The sequence below is a fragment of the Megalobrama amblycephala genome, linkage group LG22, assembly GCF_018812025.1.
Source record: "Megalobrama amblycephala isolate DHTTF-2021 linkage group LG22, ASM1881202v1, whole genome shotgun sequence".
Taxonomy (NCBI): domain Eukaryota; kingdom Metazoa; phylum Chordata; class Actinopteri; order Cypriniformes; family Xenocyprididae; genus Megalobrama; species Megalobrama amblycephala.
Genome location: NC_063065.1, coordinates 10,997,297 through 11,012,055, shown reverse-complemented (window position 1 = coordinate 11,012,055; position 14,759 = coordinate 10,997,297). Strand labels below are relative to the sequence as shown.

The 14,759-nt window shown below is 36.3% G+C and overlaps 1 protein-coding gene across 10 annotated transcripts in view; it reads left to right on the top strand.

The window, feature by feature from the left end:
- The window catches only part of atp8a2 (ATPase phospholipid transporting 8A2), a 79,840-nt gene that overhangs the window by 49,450 nt on the left and 15,631 nt on the right, over window positions 1–14,759 (top strand). For all 10 annotated transcript variants that reach the window (XM_048174000.1, XM_048174004.1, XM_048174002.1 and 7 more), the window contains 7 exons: window positions 403–575; window positions 5,861–6,044; window positions 6,262–6,372; window positions 8,971–9,045; window positions 11,178–11,300; window positions 11,782–11,860; window positions 11,955–12,016. In XM_048174000.1, coding sequence (XP_048029957.1) covers window positions 403–575; window positions 5,861–6,044; window positions 6,262–6,372; window positions 8,971–9,045; window positions 11,178–11,300; window positions 11,782–11,860; window positions 11,955–12,016 — 807 coding nt within the window. The remainder of the gene's footprint in view (window positions 1–402; window positions 576–5,860; window positions 6,045–6,261; window positions 6,373–8,970; window positions 9,046–11,177; window positions 11,301–11,781; window positions 11,861–11,954; window positions 12,017–14,759) is intronic.

Sequence of the window (14,759 nt, the reverse complement as noted above, 5' to 3'; positions counted from 1 at the left end):
TATAAAGTTCTTGTTGGCCAACAGTTCATGCTTTTGAGTCCTTTAAGGGCTTAGAGTGTCTCGGGTGACAGGATGATGTGTAACAGGTGTGTGTGTGCGAGAGAGATTGTAGCGCTAACAGCCCCAATGACACCACTTAAAACATCCCCTTCAACTTCCTTTGGCATTACGCTCTTGCTCTGATATGTGTGTGTGATCCATGTGTGTGCGTGAGAAGTGTTGTGTTAGAGAAATAAATGTGTTCTGGCATGTTTCTCAGGAAGGAATTGAAGTGCTTTTATATAGCTATGGACATGGTATAGAAATTAAACTGTAAAAATTGACAAATATGAATGTATTGGAATATATTTAGGGGTTTTTAGTATGTGTGGCTATAAATTTTCTCCCTTTCTTGCTTCCCAGGCTACCAGGGCCACACTAACAGCTCATTGCTCCTCACTGGGTGACTCTCTGAGGAAGGAGAATGAATTGGCGCTCATCATAGACGGACAAACGCTCAAATACGCCCTCTCTTTCGAAGTGCGTCAGGCCTTCCTCGACCTTGCGCTGTCTTGCAAGGCTGTCATATGCTGCAGGTATACAGACAAAAACACACAAAAACATCCCCACAAATGTATCAGCTGCCATCACTGCCTTAATACACAAGCTAATGATAAACCCAGAAGCCATTGCTCAGATGTTGCACTTCAGTTTGGAAGAATTAATGCAGTATTTTTAGAGAAATAAAAATAGGAACAAAATATTGACACTAGGGGTGAATCAGCAGAGGCAATACAATTTTATGGCAGCATCTCGGTCACGATAACTGTGATGTATTTCAGTATTATATATTTACAGTAATTATTCTTTACATATTTTTTTTACAGTATATGTTATATGCAATATACTGTTTATTTATAATGTATTATTTATTTATTATTTTATTTGTATAATATAAAAATATAATATAGTATTTAATATACTTTGTACTTTACATATTATATACAATATTCAGTGTATTTTATAATTATATGTATATACAGTATAGTAATTTTTTTTACATATTTTTACAGTATTATACACTTACTATTATACACAATATTTAATATTAAGGCTTGCAATATAAAGATATATGTGTATTTAATATTCTTTATTTATTTTATATATAATAAAAAAAAAATTATATATATAAAATACAGTCAAACCAAAATCCAAAATTTATTCAGACACATTATAGTTTATTCACTATAGTTTAAAAAAATGGTAATTAATTATGACAAGATCTCAGAGTTAAACTGTGTCAGAAAAAAATGATCTTAATTATATAAGATAACACTTAAACAAAACATGTTCAGGTCAAAGTGTCTGAATAATTTTTGGTCCCAAATTTTTATAAATTTTTTTTTTTTTTTTTTTGTACAGTATATCCCTTGTTGACATACAGGAAGAATGTAGAGTTAATGTGAATATAAAAATATAACATTAATTTAAATGATATAGCTCAGATAATTTGGAAGATTTTGATGAGAAATGTTTGAGTTCAAATTGAAATCGACATTGAAAGCAGAACTTTACTATCTTGGCTAATCTGAGCACAGTTTAAGGGTATGTTTACACAACAACGATGTACTAAAAACAGAAATGTTTTTCCTTTACTTTTTTTTGCATACAGACAACAATGTTGTCAATGATCCTTGTTTACAAGGATCAGTGAAAATGACTAAAAACGCTGTATTATGCCAGGCCAGTAGATGGCGATGTCACCGATTTCACAAATTCTTGTTTTGTGGTTTACACAGAGACGTTAACGGTATCGTTTTCAAAAACTTGCCCGATTTCAAAACTTTGCATTTTCGTGCCACCAAAACGGTAGCCTGGGTGCCAGCCCGAACCCCGCCCACAACATTTTTTGGACGGGAAGTTCGGTCTGGACTCGATCCATTGTGGAGTAATTATGCTCGGCTCCCAGAAGGCCGAGCCAATCAAATTGCCAGGGCGGGCTTTAATCGATGACGGACAGGCTATCTGCGGTTACGTAACCACCCACGTCATCAAAGAGCGCTTGGGTTGAATAGGTTTTCACCAACGATGACTGCAGCTGGAGAAGTAAGATGTTTAGATTCCGCTATCACGTCTGTAATAAAAGAAATCGACAGCGCATTAATTTTAAAAGACGAACAAAGAACCGCAATCAAGGCATTTGTCGATGGGAAAGATGTGTTTGCCGTCCTTCCAACGGGATTCGGCAAAAGTTTAAGTACAAGTTCAACATACGTCACTTACTGCGTTGCTCTGATTGGTTGTAGGTCTATCCAATTGAGTGCAGAGTTTTTTTTTTTTTACTGGTTCGGTTAAGACACGCCCCATAATTCAAGTGCAATGGAGCAGTATCAGACTCACATTCTGCCTAGAATATGAGTATGACGAAGTCAGGCTACCAAAACGGTGTCGTGTAGACTAATTCTAGAGACGCATGAAAGATTAGTAGGTGTTTTTCAGGAAAAAATAAGAACGTCATAAACATGAGTCTCAGTTTCCTATCCATATAATGTCATTATTGTCTAGGAGAAACATTTAAGATATTAAAGAGATCTTCTCTGGGGTTTTTATTTATTATGGGTATTCATTCAGGCATTAGCACTGAACAGCCATGCTTGTGTGTGTACTGCGTGTGGCAGTGCATGTGTGTGCGTCTTTAAAAGGTTGTGTCTTGCCCTGGGTGACTAAATAACTGGTGAAAATAAGCGCTTGGCTCCCAGAACAGAGAGGCTGTGCAGAGGTAATGTAATATACTGAGCTCTGTGCAAATGTCAAACTAATGACTCACTTACTGTCATTATACACTCACACACACTCTCACACACAGGTAGACAATGCAGTCATTCACATCACATTGTTGAGTACTGTAAATGTTTATCTGAACATAATCTGAATATAAATAAGTGTGCTGTAAGTTTCAGACAGTTCTGATTCGATAATAAAGTGTGTTTCCATCTGTGAGAGGGAGTAATTGACTTGCTGTTGCATGAAGCCCATATCCGGACTGTGGTCTCTAAGGCCCTACAAACCGACTGAACCGACCCTTCCAGCACCCCCCACACTGTCCCGAACTGCACACATCCACAGACAACCAGCAGAGAGGAGCTCAAATGTGTGTGTGTTGGAGAGAAAGTTTGCATCTGCGTGTGTGTTTCATGCACGGTTTCCTGAGTTCACACTCTGTTTGTTTAAAGAGCTGCTTTAACCTTCTTATTTTCTGCTCAATTCCACCATGAAGAACATTAGCCCGCCTTTCATCTGCCTACTGCCCCCGATCTCCCCCCAGCCCACTGTGATTGTGTGAGGTATAGAGTTATAGTGGAAAAAGGGTAGAATCGATCAACATAATGACAAGAGAAAGTGCTTTGGGGAGGATTTGGCTTTTCGATTTTCGATTTTTATGAGTATTCCATCCCCACGATATTAGGGAGATCATACGTGTCTATACTAGCTCATACTTTTCTGGCCAACTTTGAAACTTTGCATTGCAGCACTTCTAATATTACAGTCTCCTTTTGATTAAGTATTAGTGCTGTAGCATTTCTCGATTTTTGTGTAACAGCTGCTAAATGAATAAATGTAAATGTGTGTCAATGATCATTAATTTTCCTTGGAAATCCAAATCGCATCCAACACCTTCCGTTGGGAGATTTTGCAGAAAGAGCAGAGCACAATATAGTTTCATGATTACATGACTTCTGGCCTTACAAAAAGTAATAAAGTGACACCATGTTTTGTTTTATAGCATGATGTTTTGGTACTGTGTTCCATAGCACGTTTACTTCAAAATACCTCGGTAAATGTCCAAAAAAAAGTTCTTTTCAAATTACTTTGACATATTTCATCAGAATATACAGCTAATGTTGAATGGCTGTCAATAAGGAAAGATGCTTTTTTTTGGTTCCAGACTGTGTAGTTATGGCAATAACTAATGCGCCTAGGACCCCAAAAGAAGCCTTTTGTAACGTCTGCTAAAACAAAAACAAAAATGTATAATACTTATAAACAGTGTTGTGGGTAACGTATTACAAGTAACCTGAGTTACATAATCAGATTACTTTTTTTCAAGTAACTGGTGAAGTTACTTTTTAAATTTACAACAAAATATCTGTTACTTTTTCAAATAAGTAATGCAAGTTACTTTTTCACATTTATTGGCCGACAGCTCTCCTGTCCCCATGTTGAGAGAAAGGAGGTACTGTAAGTGCAGAGGCATTGTGTGCACTGTGTGAATATGATGGTTATTGTAGTTCTAGACTAAATGCGAACATACATTTACTCATATCAATTGCACAAAAACATTCAGTATTCCTCAAAATGAATACAAACTTTTTAAAAAATTTTACGCAAACCTGCAAAAATTAACTATATTAAATTACACAAATATACTTTATGTATTTAATCTCACTTTATTAACTAATGTCTTTGCTGCTGACCTTCAGTGATCCAATCATACTAATAAGCAAAAATTACTTTAAATTAGATTTAGAAATAAGAATGTTCCTGTATCCTTTTCTTCTTTAATCCAGAATAGCAGCATATCTGAAAGGTTTGTTTGAGCTGCGCCCTCTACTGTACAGGCATAAATATGCATTTCCTTCAGCCTGAGGCTTATTCATTTCACTTTTGGTGTGAAAGAGCCTTAATATTTGCCAAAAATAGAACTTTTTTTGTTAATGAAAAAACAAACAAGGTGAGAAAAAGTAACGTAACGCATTACTTTTCATAAAAAGTAACTAAGTAACACAATTAGTTACTTTTTTAAGGAGTAACGCAATATTGTAATGCAATTACTTTTAAAAGTAACTTTCCCAAACACTGCTTATAAAATGTATATTTGGACGTGTTTATGATATAGACTGAGGTAGAAGGCTTAATTGGTTAGTGGTTCAGTATGCTAATGCTGCCTTCACGAAATTATCGCAAATATGAGTGGAGAACGATTTCTGCTGTGACTGGTATTCTTTATAAATTTTTTCCACAACAGCTACATCTCCTTGTCTTGTCATTAAAGTAGTGCATATTTTCATATATTAATGATCATTTGAAGTGTATTTTATGTTTTATGCAGAACAAAATAGCTTGCATTTGACCAAAAATCCAGAATTGTCAGCAAGCTGACTATCTAGATAGTGCGGCGATTGTTTATATAGTTGTCAGTGAATGAGATGCCAAATATAATAATGGCTTTAATAAGATTTTCCCAATAGATAAGCTAGAATACACCTGGTGTCCTCCATGATTCCTGTTCTTTCCAACAACAAAGCACTTGAATGCGACAAGATTGTAATCACAACTTCAGAAGTGGGAAATTTCTGATTACACGTGAAGGAGCAGAAGCTGGTACACTGAGTGGTTAGCTTGCAAAACATACTGTAAGCTAAATTAAAAAAAAAAAAAAACATAAAGATGTTCTTTTTTTTTATATTCTCCCATCCATTGACCCATGCAACTAAAAGTTTCATGGATTAAAAAAAAGTATAAAAAGACATGGTAAATGTAATCTATGTAAATTGAGCAGTTTAATCCAAATCTTATGAAGAGACAATCTCTTTATATGATGAACTTATTATATGTTATTCACTTATAAACATTGATCAGCGCACATACAAAGAGTTAATCAAATAAGGTCAAAAGAAGCTCAAACTTCTAAATTGTTCATGACACCGGATCTCTTGGTCACTTTACACTTCTTTGTTGCTGTCTGATGACAACATCAATTTCATGACATTGCCTATTGATGCACATTATAAAACATATTTAAGAAAATTGTAAATTTGCATAGTGTTTGTTTCCTGATATGCAACATAAAAGACTGACCTTTGTCATATTTTTCTTTCAGGGTGTCTCCGCTGCAGAAGTCAGAGATTGTGGACATGGTGAAGAAGCATGTGAAGGCCATCACACTGGCTATCGGAGACGGAGCCAACGATGTGGGCATGATACAGACGGCACACGTGGGAGTGGGCATAAGTGGGAATGAGGGCATGCAGGCCACCAACTCATCCGACTACTCTATAGCTCAGGTCTGACACACACACTCATGTAATTCATTATTCTGTGACTCTGTCACACACACACACACATCTCATCCTTAAAACCATAATTACACTACCACAACACACAACACACAGCAGTCTTCTGCCCACAGCGCTGTTGTATCCGGGTAGCTGCTCCTGCAGTAATGGTTCACATGTGTTCCTGCGGGCAAACTAATTCTTCTCTCAACCTCTTTCTCTTTAGTTCTCATACCTGGAGAAGCTTTTACTGGTTCACGGGGCTTGGAGTTACAACCGGGTCACCAAATGTATCCTGTACTGTTTCTATAAGAATGTGGTTCTGTACATCATAGAGGTGCGTACATTAATTGCTATCAAGTGTGTGTGAGACTTTTAAAGGGGCAGTTCACTCAAACATGAAAATTCTCTCATCACATGTCAATATGTTTCAAATCAAATCCATATTTTTTTCTTTCTGCTTTGAAACACAAAAGGTCATGTGAATGATTCATGCTGCTCTTTTTTTAATACAATGCGTTTCATGCTTTGTGTGAGAAATGAACTCTTTAGAGACAGGGTTGGTACTTAAACTACTTGAATTTGACTTTTTTTAAACTCTCAAACAGCCATACTTGCTTGAATTATTGAATGACGATATTTATGAAATTAGTGTTTAATTTTTTCGGAAAAAAACACATTCCTTTTTTTTTCATGCAAATGAACACTGCAGCCCGTCTGATATAGATACAAAACCATTTCGCATGGCTACAGGCGTGGTGATATTCATATATTTCCAAGTATATGATACAGCTTTAATTCTTCAGGTCAATCATATATTCATGGGGAAAAAATCATTTTGAATGAGGAAAGCGATATCTTTGTCATAGTATCCTTTCAATGGTTAAGGGGATTTCCCATGACTGGGACAGAGCTGGTTAATGGATTGATCTTTTTGAAGTGAAGCATCAGATTCAGCTTCACCCCGGAATAGGGATGTGCAACGATTAATTGCGATTAATCGTTTGCAAAATAAAAGTCTGTGTTTACGTAATATATGTGTGTGTTCTGTGTATAATAATTATGTATATACAAATACACACACATACATGTATATATTTAAGAAATATATGCATGTTTAAATAAATATATATATTTATATATATTTTATATTACATATAAATATAAATATATTATATATAAATTTAACATTTTTCTTAAATATATACATGTCTGTATTTATATATACATAATTATTATACACAGAACACACAGATATATTACGTAAACACAGACTTTTATTTTGCAAACGATTAATCGCGATTAATCGTTGCACATCCCTACCCCGGAACCGCTTTGCATGTCGGTTGCGCCTTATAAGGTGTTATTCAAAGTTAAAATAATTTCCTTGTTTACAACCTTGCTTCGTTCCAGAATAAATCAGCATTTTTTTAATGAATAGTTTACTGACTTTTACAGTTTACAGTCCTTGCCGCCACCTACTGGCATAACTATAGTAACCTGCACTGAAGTCGTTGATAAATCCCCATCATTAACATAAAGACCATGTCTAATACCAAGTACGGCAACATTATAATATAAAATATTATTTATTGAACAATAATAGCCATTATTAACTTTGTAGTTAATATATGTTATTAAATAAGTTGTATTTTGGTTACCTTATATCTGTAATTTGAGTAAAAAAAACAAAACTATTTTTAGTGCAAACAAGTCATTAGATTGCAATATAATTATTTTGTGATTATTTACAATGTAATGCTTTACATTTTACAAATTCTTCTGTTATTACCTCTTTTAATAAGAAAGGTATACGAAGTTATGCCCTCTTTCTTTTTGTTTTTCTATGCACTGAAAGCTGTAAGGCTTTGTTATTGTTCCCATACTTAAAGTTACATAGTCATTGCATTCTTTGCACATGCTGCATTTAAACAACGTAGTTTTGCCTTTGGAGTGTGTTGTACTTACATGGTATGAGTTCAGATCACTTTTTAAAGACAGTCATCAAATGAGCCCTTATCCACACACACACACACAAACATGCTTATACTCTTTTTTTCACTCATTTTGCCTTTTTTTTACACAGACACCTTTGCGTACATTAAGTAGACTGCTTGCAGCTGTTTATGGAAGTGTTTGACAGTGATAAATGAGATGCCCCCTCTAGTCTCTGCTTTCCATCACGCACACACACACATACACACACACCCACTCGCAGTCACAGACAAAGAGCCGCTGACCCCTATCTATAGTGGCTGGTTCCTTCTAGTTCAAAACTGCATACCAGATACACTGTCATCCGAGAGCTGTGTAAGTGTGTGCGTGTGTGTGTGTGTGTGTGTGTGTGCGCTAGGTAGAGTGTGAGCTTTACTGACAGGGTCACCATGCTGCCCGGTGGAGCATTTGTCAGCTGTGCCACCCCCTAAAATGGCAGCAGGTGCAGAAACATGCCCCCCTCATCCCCCCTGAGGACTCGGCCTCTGTGTGTTGGACTGTGTGCTGATGTGGGTGGGTGTGTGTTACGGGAATATCTGGTTAAAGGTTAAATGTTTAGATGTCTCTATATTTTTGGAATGCGATTGTCTGTGCACATCTGTCCATGTGTTTAGGGGAAAGGGGTGTTTTGGGGGTCTTGCTGAGGATTAGCTTCCAGCAAAGGAGAGCTTTAAAGGTCAAAGTTCACAGACTATCTTTGTCTTCATAGCAGAGACATTGTGGGGGATGGACAGCAAATGTACATGTGTATGAGTGTGTGTGTAGGCTTTTGTTTGTATGAACTGACCTATACCTTGAGTTTGATGTTGTCCGAAAGCACTCTGCTAGAAGGTTTCCATGTTGCTCATCTTTTCTTTTTTTTTAGTGTCCTCTCTTTATCACAGTATTGGTTATCTTCACTTATGTATTTTTAACACACTTCCACCTCTTTTTCCCACAGCTTTGGTTTGCGTTTGTAAATGGTTTCTCTGGGCAGATCCTGTTTGAACGGTGGTGCATTGGCCTGTACAATGTGGTACGTTTGTGTGTCTCTGTCTCTCTCTTTATAGTTTTTTTTTTTTTTTACATTTTTATGTTCAGACGTTTCAAGTCTATTGAGCTGCCTACCAATACAGTATTTTAAGGCATCTTAGGTGCATTCCTGACAAGGCTTTTGCAGCATCAAATGTTTCATTCATAAAAAAGACAAGAAATTTAGTAAAAAAGTTCATCCAAGATGTTGGACAGAACCAACACGGTTAAGATAATTGTCAATAATAGTGATAGAACAATATATCAGCCTATCTTTGACCCTTTTTGATTTATCAGCAGATAAAAGGGTCCACTTTGCAATTATTATGTGTAATAAGTATTTAATTTGCTAAAAATATCGTTCAAAAGTTTGGTGTCAGTAAGATTTTTTTTAAATGTTTTTGAAAGAAAGGCTGCATTTATTTGGTCAAAAATACAGTAAAAACGGTAATATTGTGAAATATTATTACAATTTAAAATAACTATTTTTTCTATTTTAATATATTTTAAAATGTAATTTATTCTTGTGATGGAAAAGCTGAATTTTCAGCATCATTCCTCCAGTCTTCAGTGTCACATGATCCTTCAGAAATCATTCTAATATGATGATTTGCTGCTCAAGAAACATTTATAATTGTTATCAGTGTTGAAAACAGTTGCTTAAAGGTGCAATATGTAAGAATTTTGCAGTAAAATATCCAAAAACTACTAGGCCAGTGTTATATATTTTGTTCACTTGAGTACTTACAGTATCCCAAATATTTCCAACCATTTATAAATCGTGAGAAAATTGCAATTTTAACCAAGACTCCGGGACGTGTGAGGAGTCGCCTGTCAATTGTCATACCCGCGATACCCTCAGTTTCCGCTTTGTTTTGTAGAAACCATGGAAACGCCAAAGACACTTTAATATTTCCTTTTTTTAATAAACAAGGGAACAACTGTTTTGATATATTTATAGACAGAAAACGAATTATTGTTATATAGCTCAACACTTTTAGTCTTATTGTTTAAATCTAATTTTCTTGATTTTTTTTTTTTTTTTTGCAAGTACCATGTTTTACCATGCCTCAGAGAAAAACACTTTGTGAAGTAGCTAATATAGCATAATCAGATGCAGCTTTATTTTTAGAAACAGTAATACAGAATTTTCTCCATCATACAATACGTTTTAAAATGAACTGCATGCCATTTATCAACACAAGCCATCCAGCATTTAATATGATATTCTAAAATTGATCTCAAACAAGTGTCTCACAGCAGCCGCCGAGTGAACACACAGAGTAACGTTATAACATTATTTTCAACACTCTCAAATGTATCTAATATGATAAACAGAGCTGTGTTACCTCATACTCATGACCGGAAAAGCGGAAGCGGCAACGGCCTCGTTCAGCTCCCACAACACTCGGTCCTGCTCTGCTTCATACTACAATAACGTTAATAATCGCACCCATGAACATGATTTCTTCCCGAGTCCTGTCCTGATTCTTTTGCACCGGCTGTGAAGTGAAAACCACATGTCCCAAGATTCTGCGCTCAAACTTGCCGTCATCAAGCTACGCCTTTGTTTTGAATCAGCCTCTAGCAGACAGAAAATCTTACATATTGCACCTTTAATGTTTTTGTGGAAACCTTGATACTTTTTTCAAGATTCTTGAATAGAAATTAATAGAATATGTATAGACAGTTTAAAAGAACAGCATATATTTGAAATATAATTCTTTGATAACATTTATAAATTTCTTTACTGTCACTTTTGACCAATTTAATGCATCATTGTTAAATAAAAGTATACATTTCTTAAAAAAAAACAAAAAACTTTTGGACAGTAGTGTACATATACCTGCTCTCTAGGAATCAGCATCAGCCATTGAAAAAGTCGACCACTGATGTCACTGAAAAAAAAGTACTCAAAATATTTACCAAAAGCCACAATTAAAAAGTTTACTTCAATAAAAAATTGAGTTTTACCCAATATTTTGTTTGCTATGTATTTATATGCTTAGTATTATGGTATAGCATAGTTAGCTTAGCAACATGCTAATGGAATTCATTGCAATGTTCCAAGTCAGTTGGTTTTGTAACTGAGCTATAGTTCCAGTATAACATATCTCATGATCATGTATGTTTCAGATCTTCACTGCTCTCCCTCCTTTCACTCTGGGGATAGTTGACCGGCCATGCAGTCAGCAGAACATGTTACGATTCCCTCAGCTGTACCGCATCACACAGAATGCAGAAGGTTTTAACACTAAGGTACCTTAGACCAAGAGTGCACATTTTTAGTCACAAATTACTCATACTGACACAACAAATACTGTGAGACGTATAAATCAGTCTGCAGTGAGTGTTATTATGATCACCACGCTTGTCTACATCCTGTTATAATTGATTATCACGGTCTGATGTGGTTCACAACGTCAGCGTGTTGTTTGACTTGTGATTTCCCTGTAGATAAACAGCAGTGCAAGAAGAAGCTCTGCTGCCATCCAGATAATAATGAGATTCATGAGGCTGAAATAAGACAGTCATTCATTTATAGCCGAGGATCCGTGTTTGTGTGTGTGTTTGTGTGTTTTAGGGGTGATTTGGGGGACATTTCACTAGCTGTGCAATTGCAGAGAAGCTGTTTGTGTGGGCTTTGTGTATCTTGGCATTAGTTTGTCTTGACTGACTCTCCCCCTGATTTCTGTCCCTCCCTTCCTCTCTCTTTCATTGCCTTTTTCTCTTTTTCCAGGTCTTTTGGGGTCACTGTATAAATGCTCTCATTCACTCCATTATTCTCTTCTGGTTTCCACTCAAAGTCCTGGAGCACGGTAATCTCAAGCACTCACATGCACACATGTAGACCACTCCTGCTTGAGTGTGTCAATTGCTAAGTATCTTTCATCGCCCCTTTTGTTTCTTCAGACACTCCCTTTGACAACGGCAACAGTGTCGACTACCTGTTCGTGGGGAACATCGTCTACACGGTGAGTTGTCAGCGTGGCATTTACTTCTCCGTAGCTCTCTGCCAATGAGAGGTCACACATCATTTCCTTGCTAGTGCTGTTATTCCATTCGTTGGCCGCCAGTGTTTACACTGTAAACTTGTTAATGTCTCTTTTTGCTGGCTATTCTTGAAAAAAGTCCTTGTGAAATAATCCCACAACTCAGAGCAAGAAAGAAAGGATCTCTCTGAGGAAACTGATCAAAAGAGACAAGGCCACTCACCAGTGGTTTTTGTGGGCAATTTATGACTGAAATTCTGCATTTCAGTCTTTTAACTAATCTATTACTTAAAATTCTTGAAATGGTTAATTTAGTTTTTTCTGGCCTTTTAAAAGTCCATATTCTGTATGAGTGTTTCCTACACAAATGTGTTTTTGTGGTCCTAACTACATACTGAATGAAGTAATATTTTTTTTGTAATTTTTTTTTAAAATGTAGTATTTAAATTGCATTTATTTCAATTAGGGATGTGAAAAACTACATATTTTCAAAAACTCAAACTGAGTTAAAGGTGCCATCGAACGTTTTTTTACAAGATGTAATACAAGTCTAAGGTGTCCCCTGAATGTGTCTGAGAAGTTTCAGCTCAAAATACCCCATAGATTTTTTTAAATTAATTTTTTTAACTGCCTATTTTGGGGCGTCATTAAATATGAGCCGATTTATGCTGTGCGGCCCCTTTAAATCTCGTGCTCTCCGCCCACGGAGCTCGCGCTTGCCTTAAACAGTGCCTAAACAAAGTTTACACAGCTAATATAACCCGCTAATATAACCCTCAAATGGCCAATGTCTTTACAAAGTATTCGTCATGCATGCGTCGGATTATGTGAATATTGTATACTGTTATATTGTTTACATTGATTCTGAATGAGTTTGATAGTGCTCCGTGGCTAACTGTTAGAGAGATTTATAAAGAATGAAGTTGTGTTTATGAATTATACAGAGTGCAAGTGTTTAAAAATGAAAATAACGACGGCTCTTGTCTCCGTGAATACAGTAAGAAACGATGGTAACTTTAACCACATTTAACAGTACATTAGCAACATGCTAATGAAACATTTAGAAAGACAGTTTACAAATATCACTAAAAATATCATTATTTCATGGATCATGACAGTTATTATTGCTCCATCTGCCATTTTTCGCTATTGTCCTTGCTTGCTTACCTAGTCTGATGATTCGGCTGTGTACAGATCCAGACATTAATACTGGCTGCCCTTGTCTAATGCCTTTCATAATGTTGGGAACATGGGCTGGCATATGCAAATATTGGGGTCATACATATTAATGATCCCGACTGTTACGTAACAGTCGGTGTTATGTTGAGATTCGCCTGTTCTTCGGAGGTCTTTTAAACAAATGAGATTTATATAAGAAGGAGGAAACAGTGGAGTTTGAGACTCACTGTATGTCATTTCCATGTACTGAACTCTTGTTATTTAACTATGCCAAGATAAATTCAATTTTTCATTCAAGGGCACCTTTAATGATAAGCTAGTAAAGAGTTAAATCATAAAAATGTAAAATAAAACTAATTATATATATATATAAACAATAAAAAAATCTTTTCTGAGTTTACCTACATGTGCCATGTAAACATTAACACATCACAGAACTGTGAACATGCAAATGTGTTGTTAAATTATTGAAATATTAACTTTAAGTTAACATTTTAGGTCAAAGTTGGTTAGGCTGGAAAAAAGCTGACAAAAACTTTTGTAAATCCCTGAATAATCAGTTTTAAAGGGATGGTTCACCCTACACCTATGGATCGCTTGTTTTGGTCCGAAATAGGGAATAAATTTGTTACAATGTTGCATTTTCTTCTTGGTTCGGTTCGCTTTCACATGGCAACATTTCAAAGCGTACCAAAATGCGTTTAGGCAAGTCACATGCGAGTAAAACTGCCCTCTTATTGGTCAGAGTTTTCTTTGCGTCATCCATCAAAATAATGATTGACAAGTTCGCTCCATGAGATTATTGTGGCTTTATTTGAAACTGTCGAGACACACGCAAACACTTTATAAATGTAGCCGTCTTTCCCGCTGTTAAATTATATAACGTACTACATTCATATTAATACTGCGGCAAATTCAAACGCGCGCTCTTTCTCTCTCTCGGTCTGTCTCTGGTTTCCCAGCGCTGTGTAGTAGGCGACCTGTCAGCGTGTCGAGAGAGACTATATAGGCTACATTTTATAATGAAGCAGAGCAGGAAAAAGGCTTTGTCGGGACAGCATTCTCACACGGAGAAGTGCAATTACACAACAGCGGCGCTCGTTGGTTTACATCTGTGGTAAATAATGTGCTCACTCACAGAATCAGACACTACCGCTTTTTATATCGCATTTTCCGTTATGAATTATGATGTCATTTGGTTCGTTGGTCCGTTAACTGGGTCGGATTGCTTTCACATCTCAAGCGAACCGCTCCAGAGTTCGTTTGAAAGCGTACCGAGACCACCTCTTCAAGCAGGTCTCGGTACGCTTGTTTGGTCCGCTTTTAGTGCGCACCCGAGTGCGACTGCTGCTTTCACACCTGCCCAAACGAACCGCACCAAAGGGGGAAACGAACTCTGGTACGATTCAACCAAACTAAATGAGGCAGGTGTGAAAGCACCCTTAAGTCATTATTTACTCACTCTGGTGTTGTTCTAATGCCCTTCTTTCTTTTTTGGACCACAAAAGGAGAAATAAAAAAAAATGTCCCATTCGCATGAATAGCG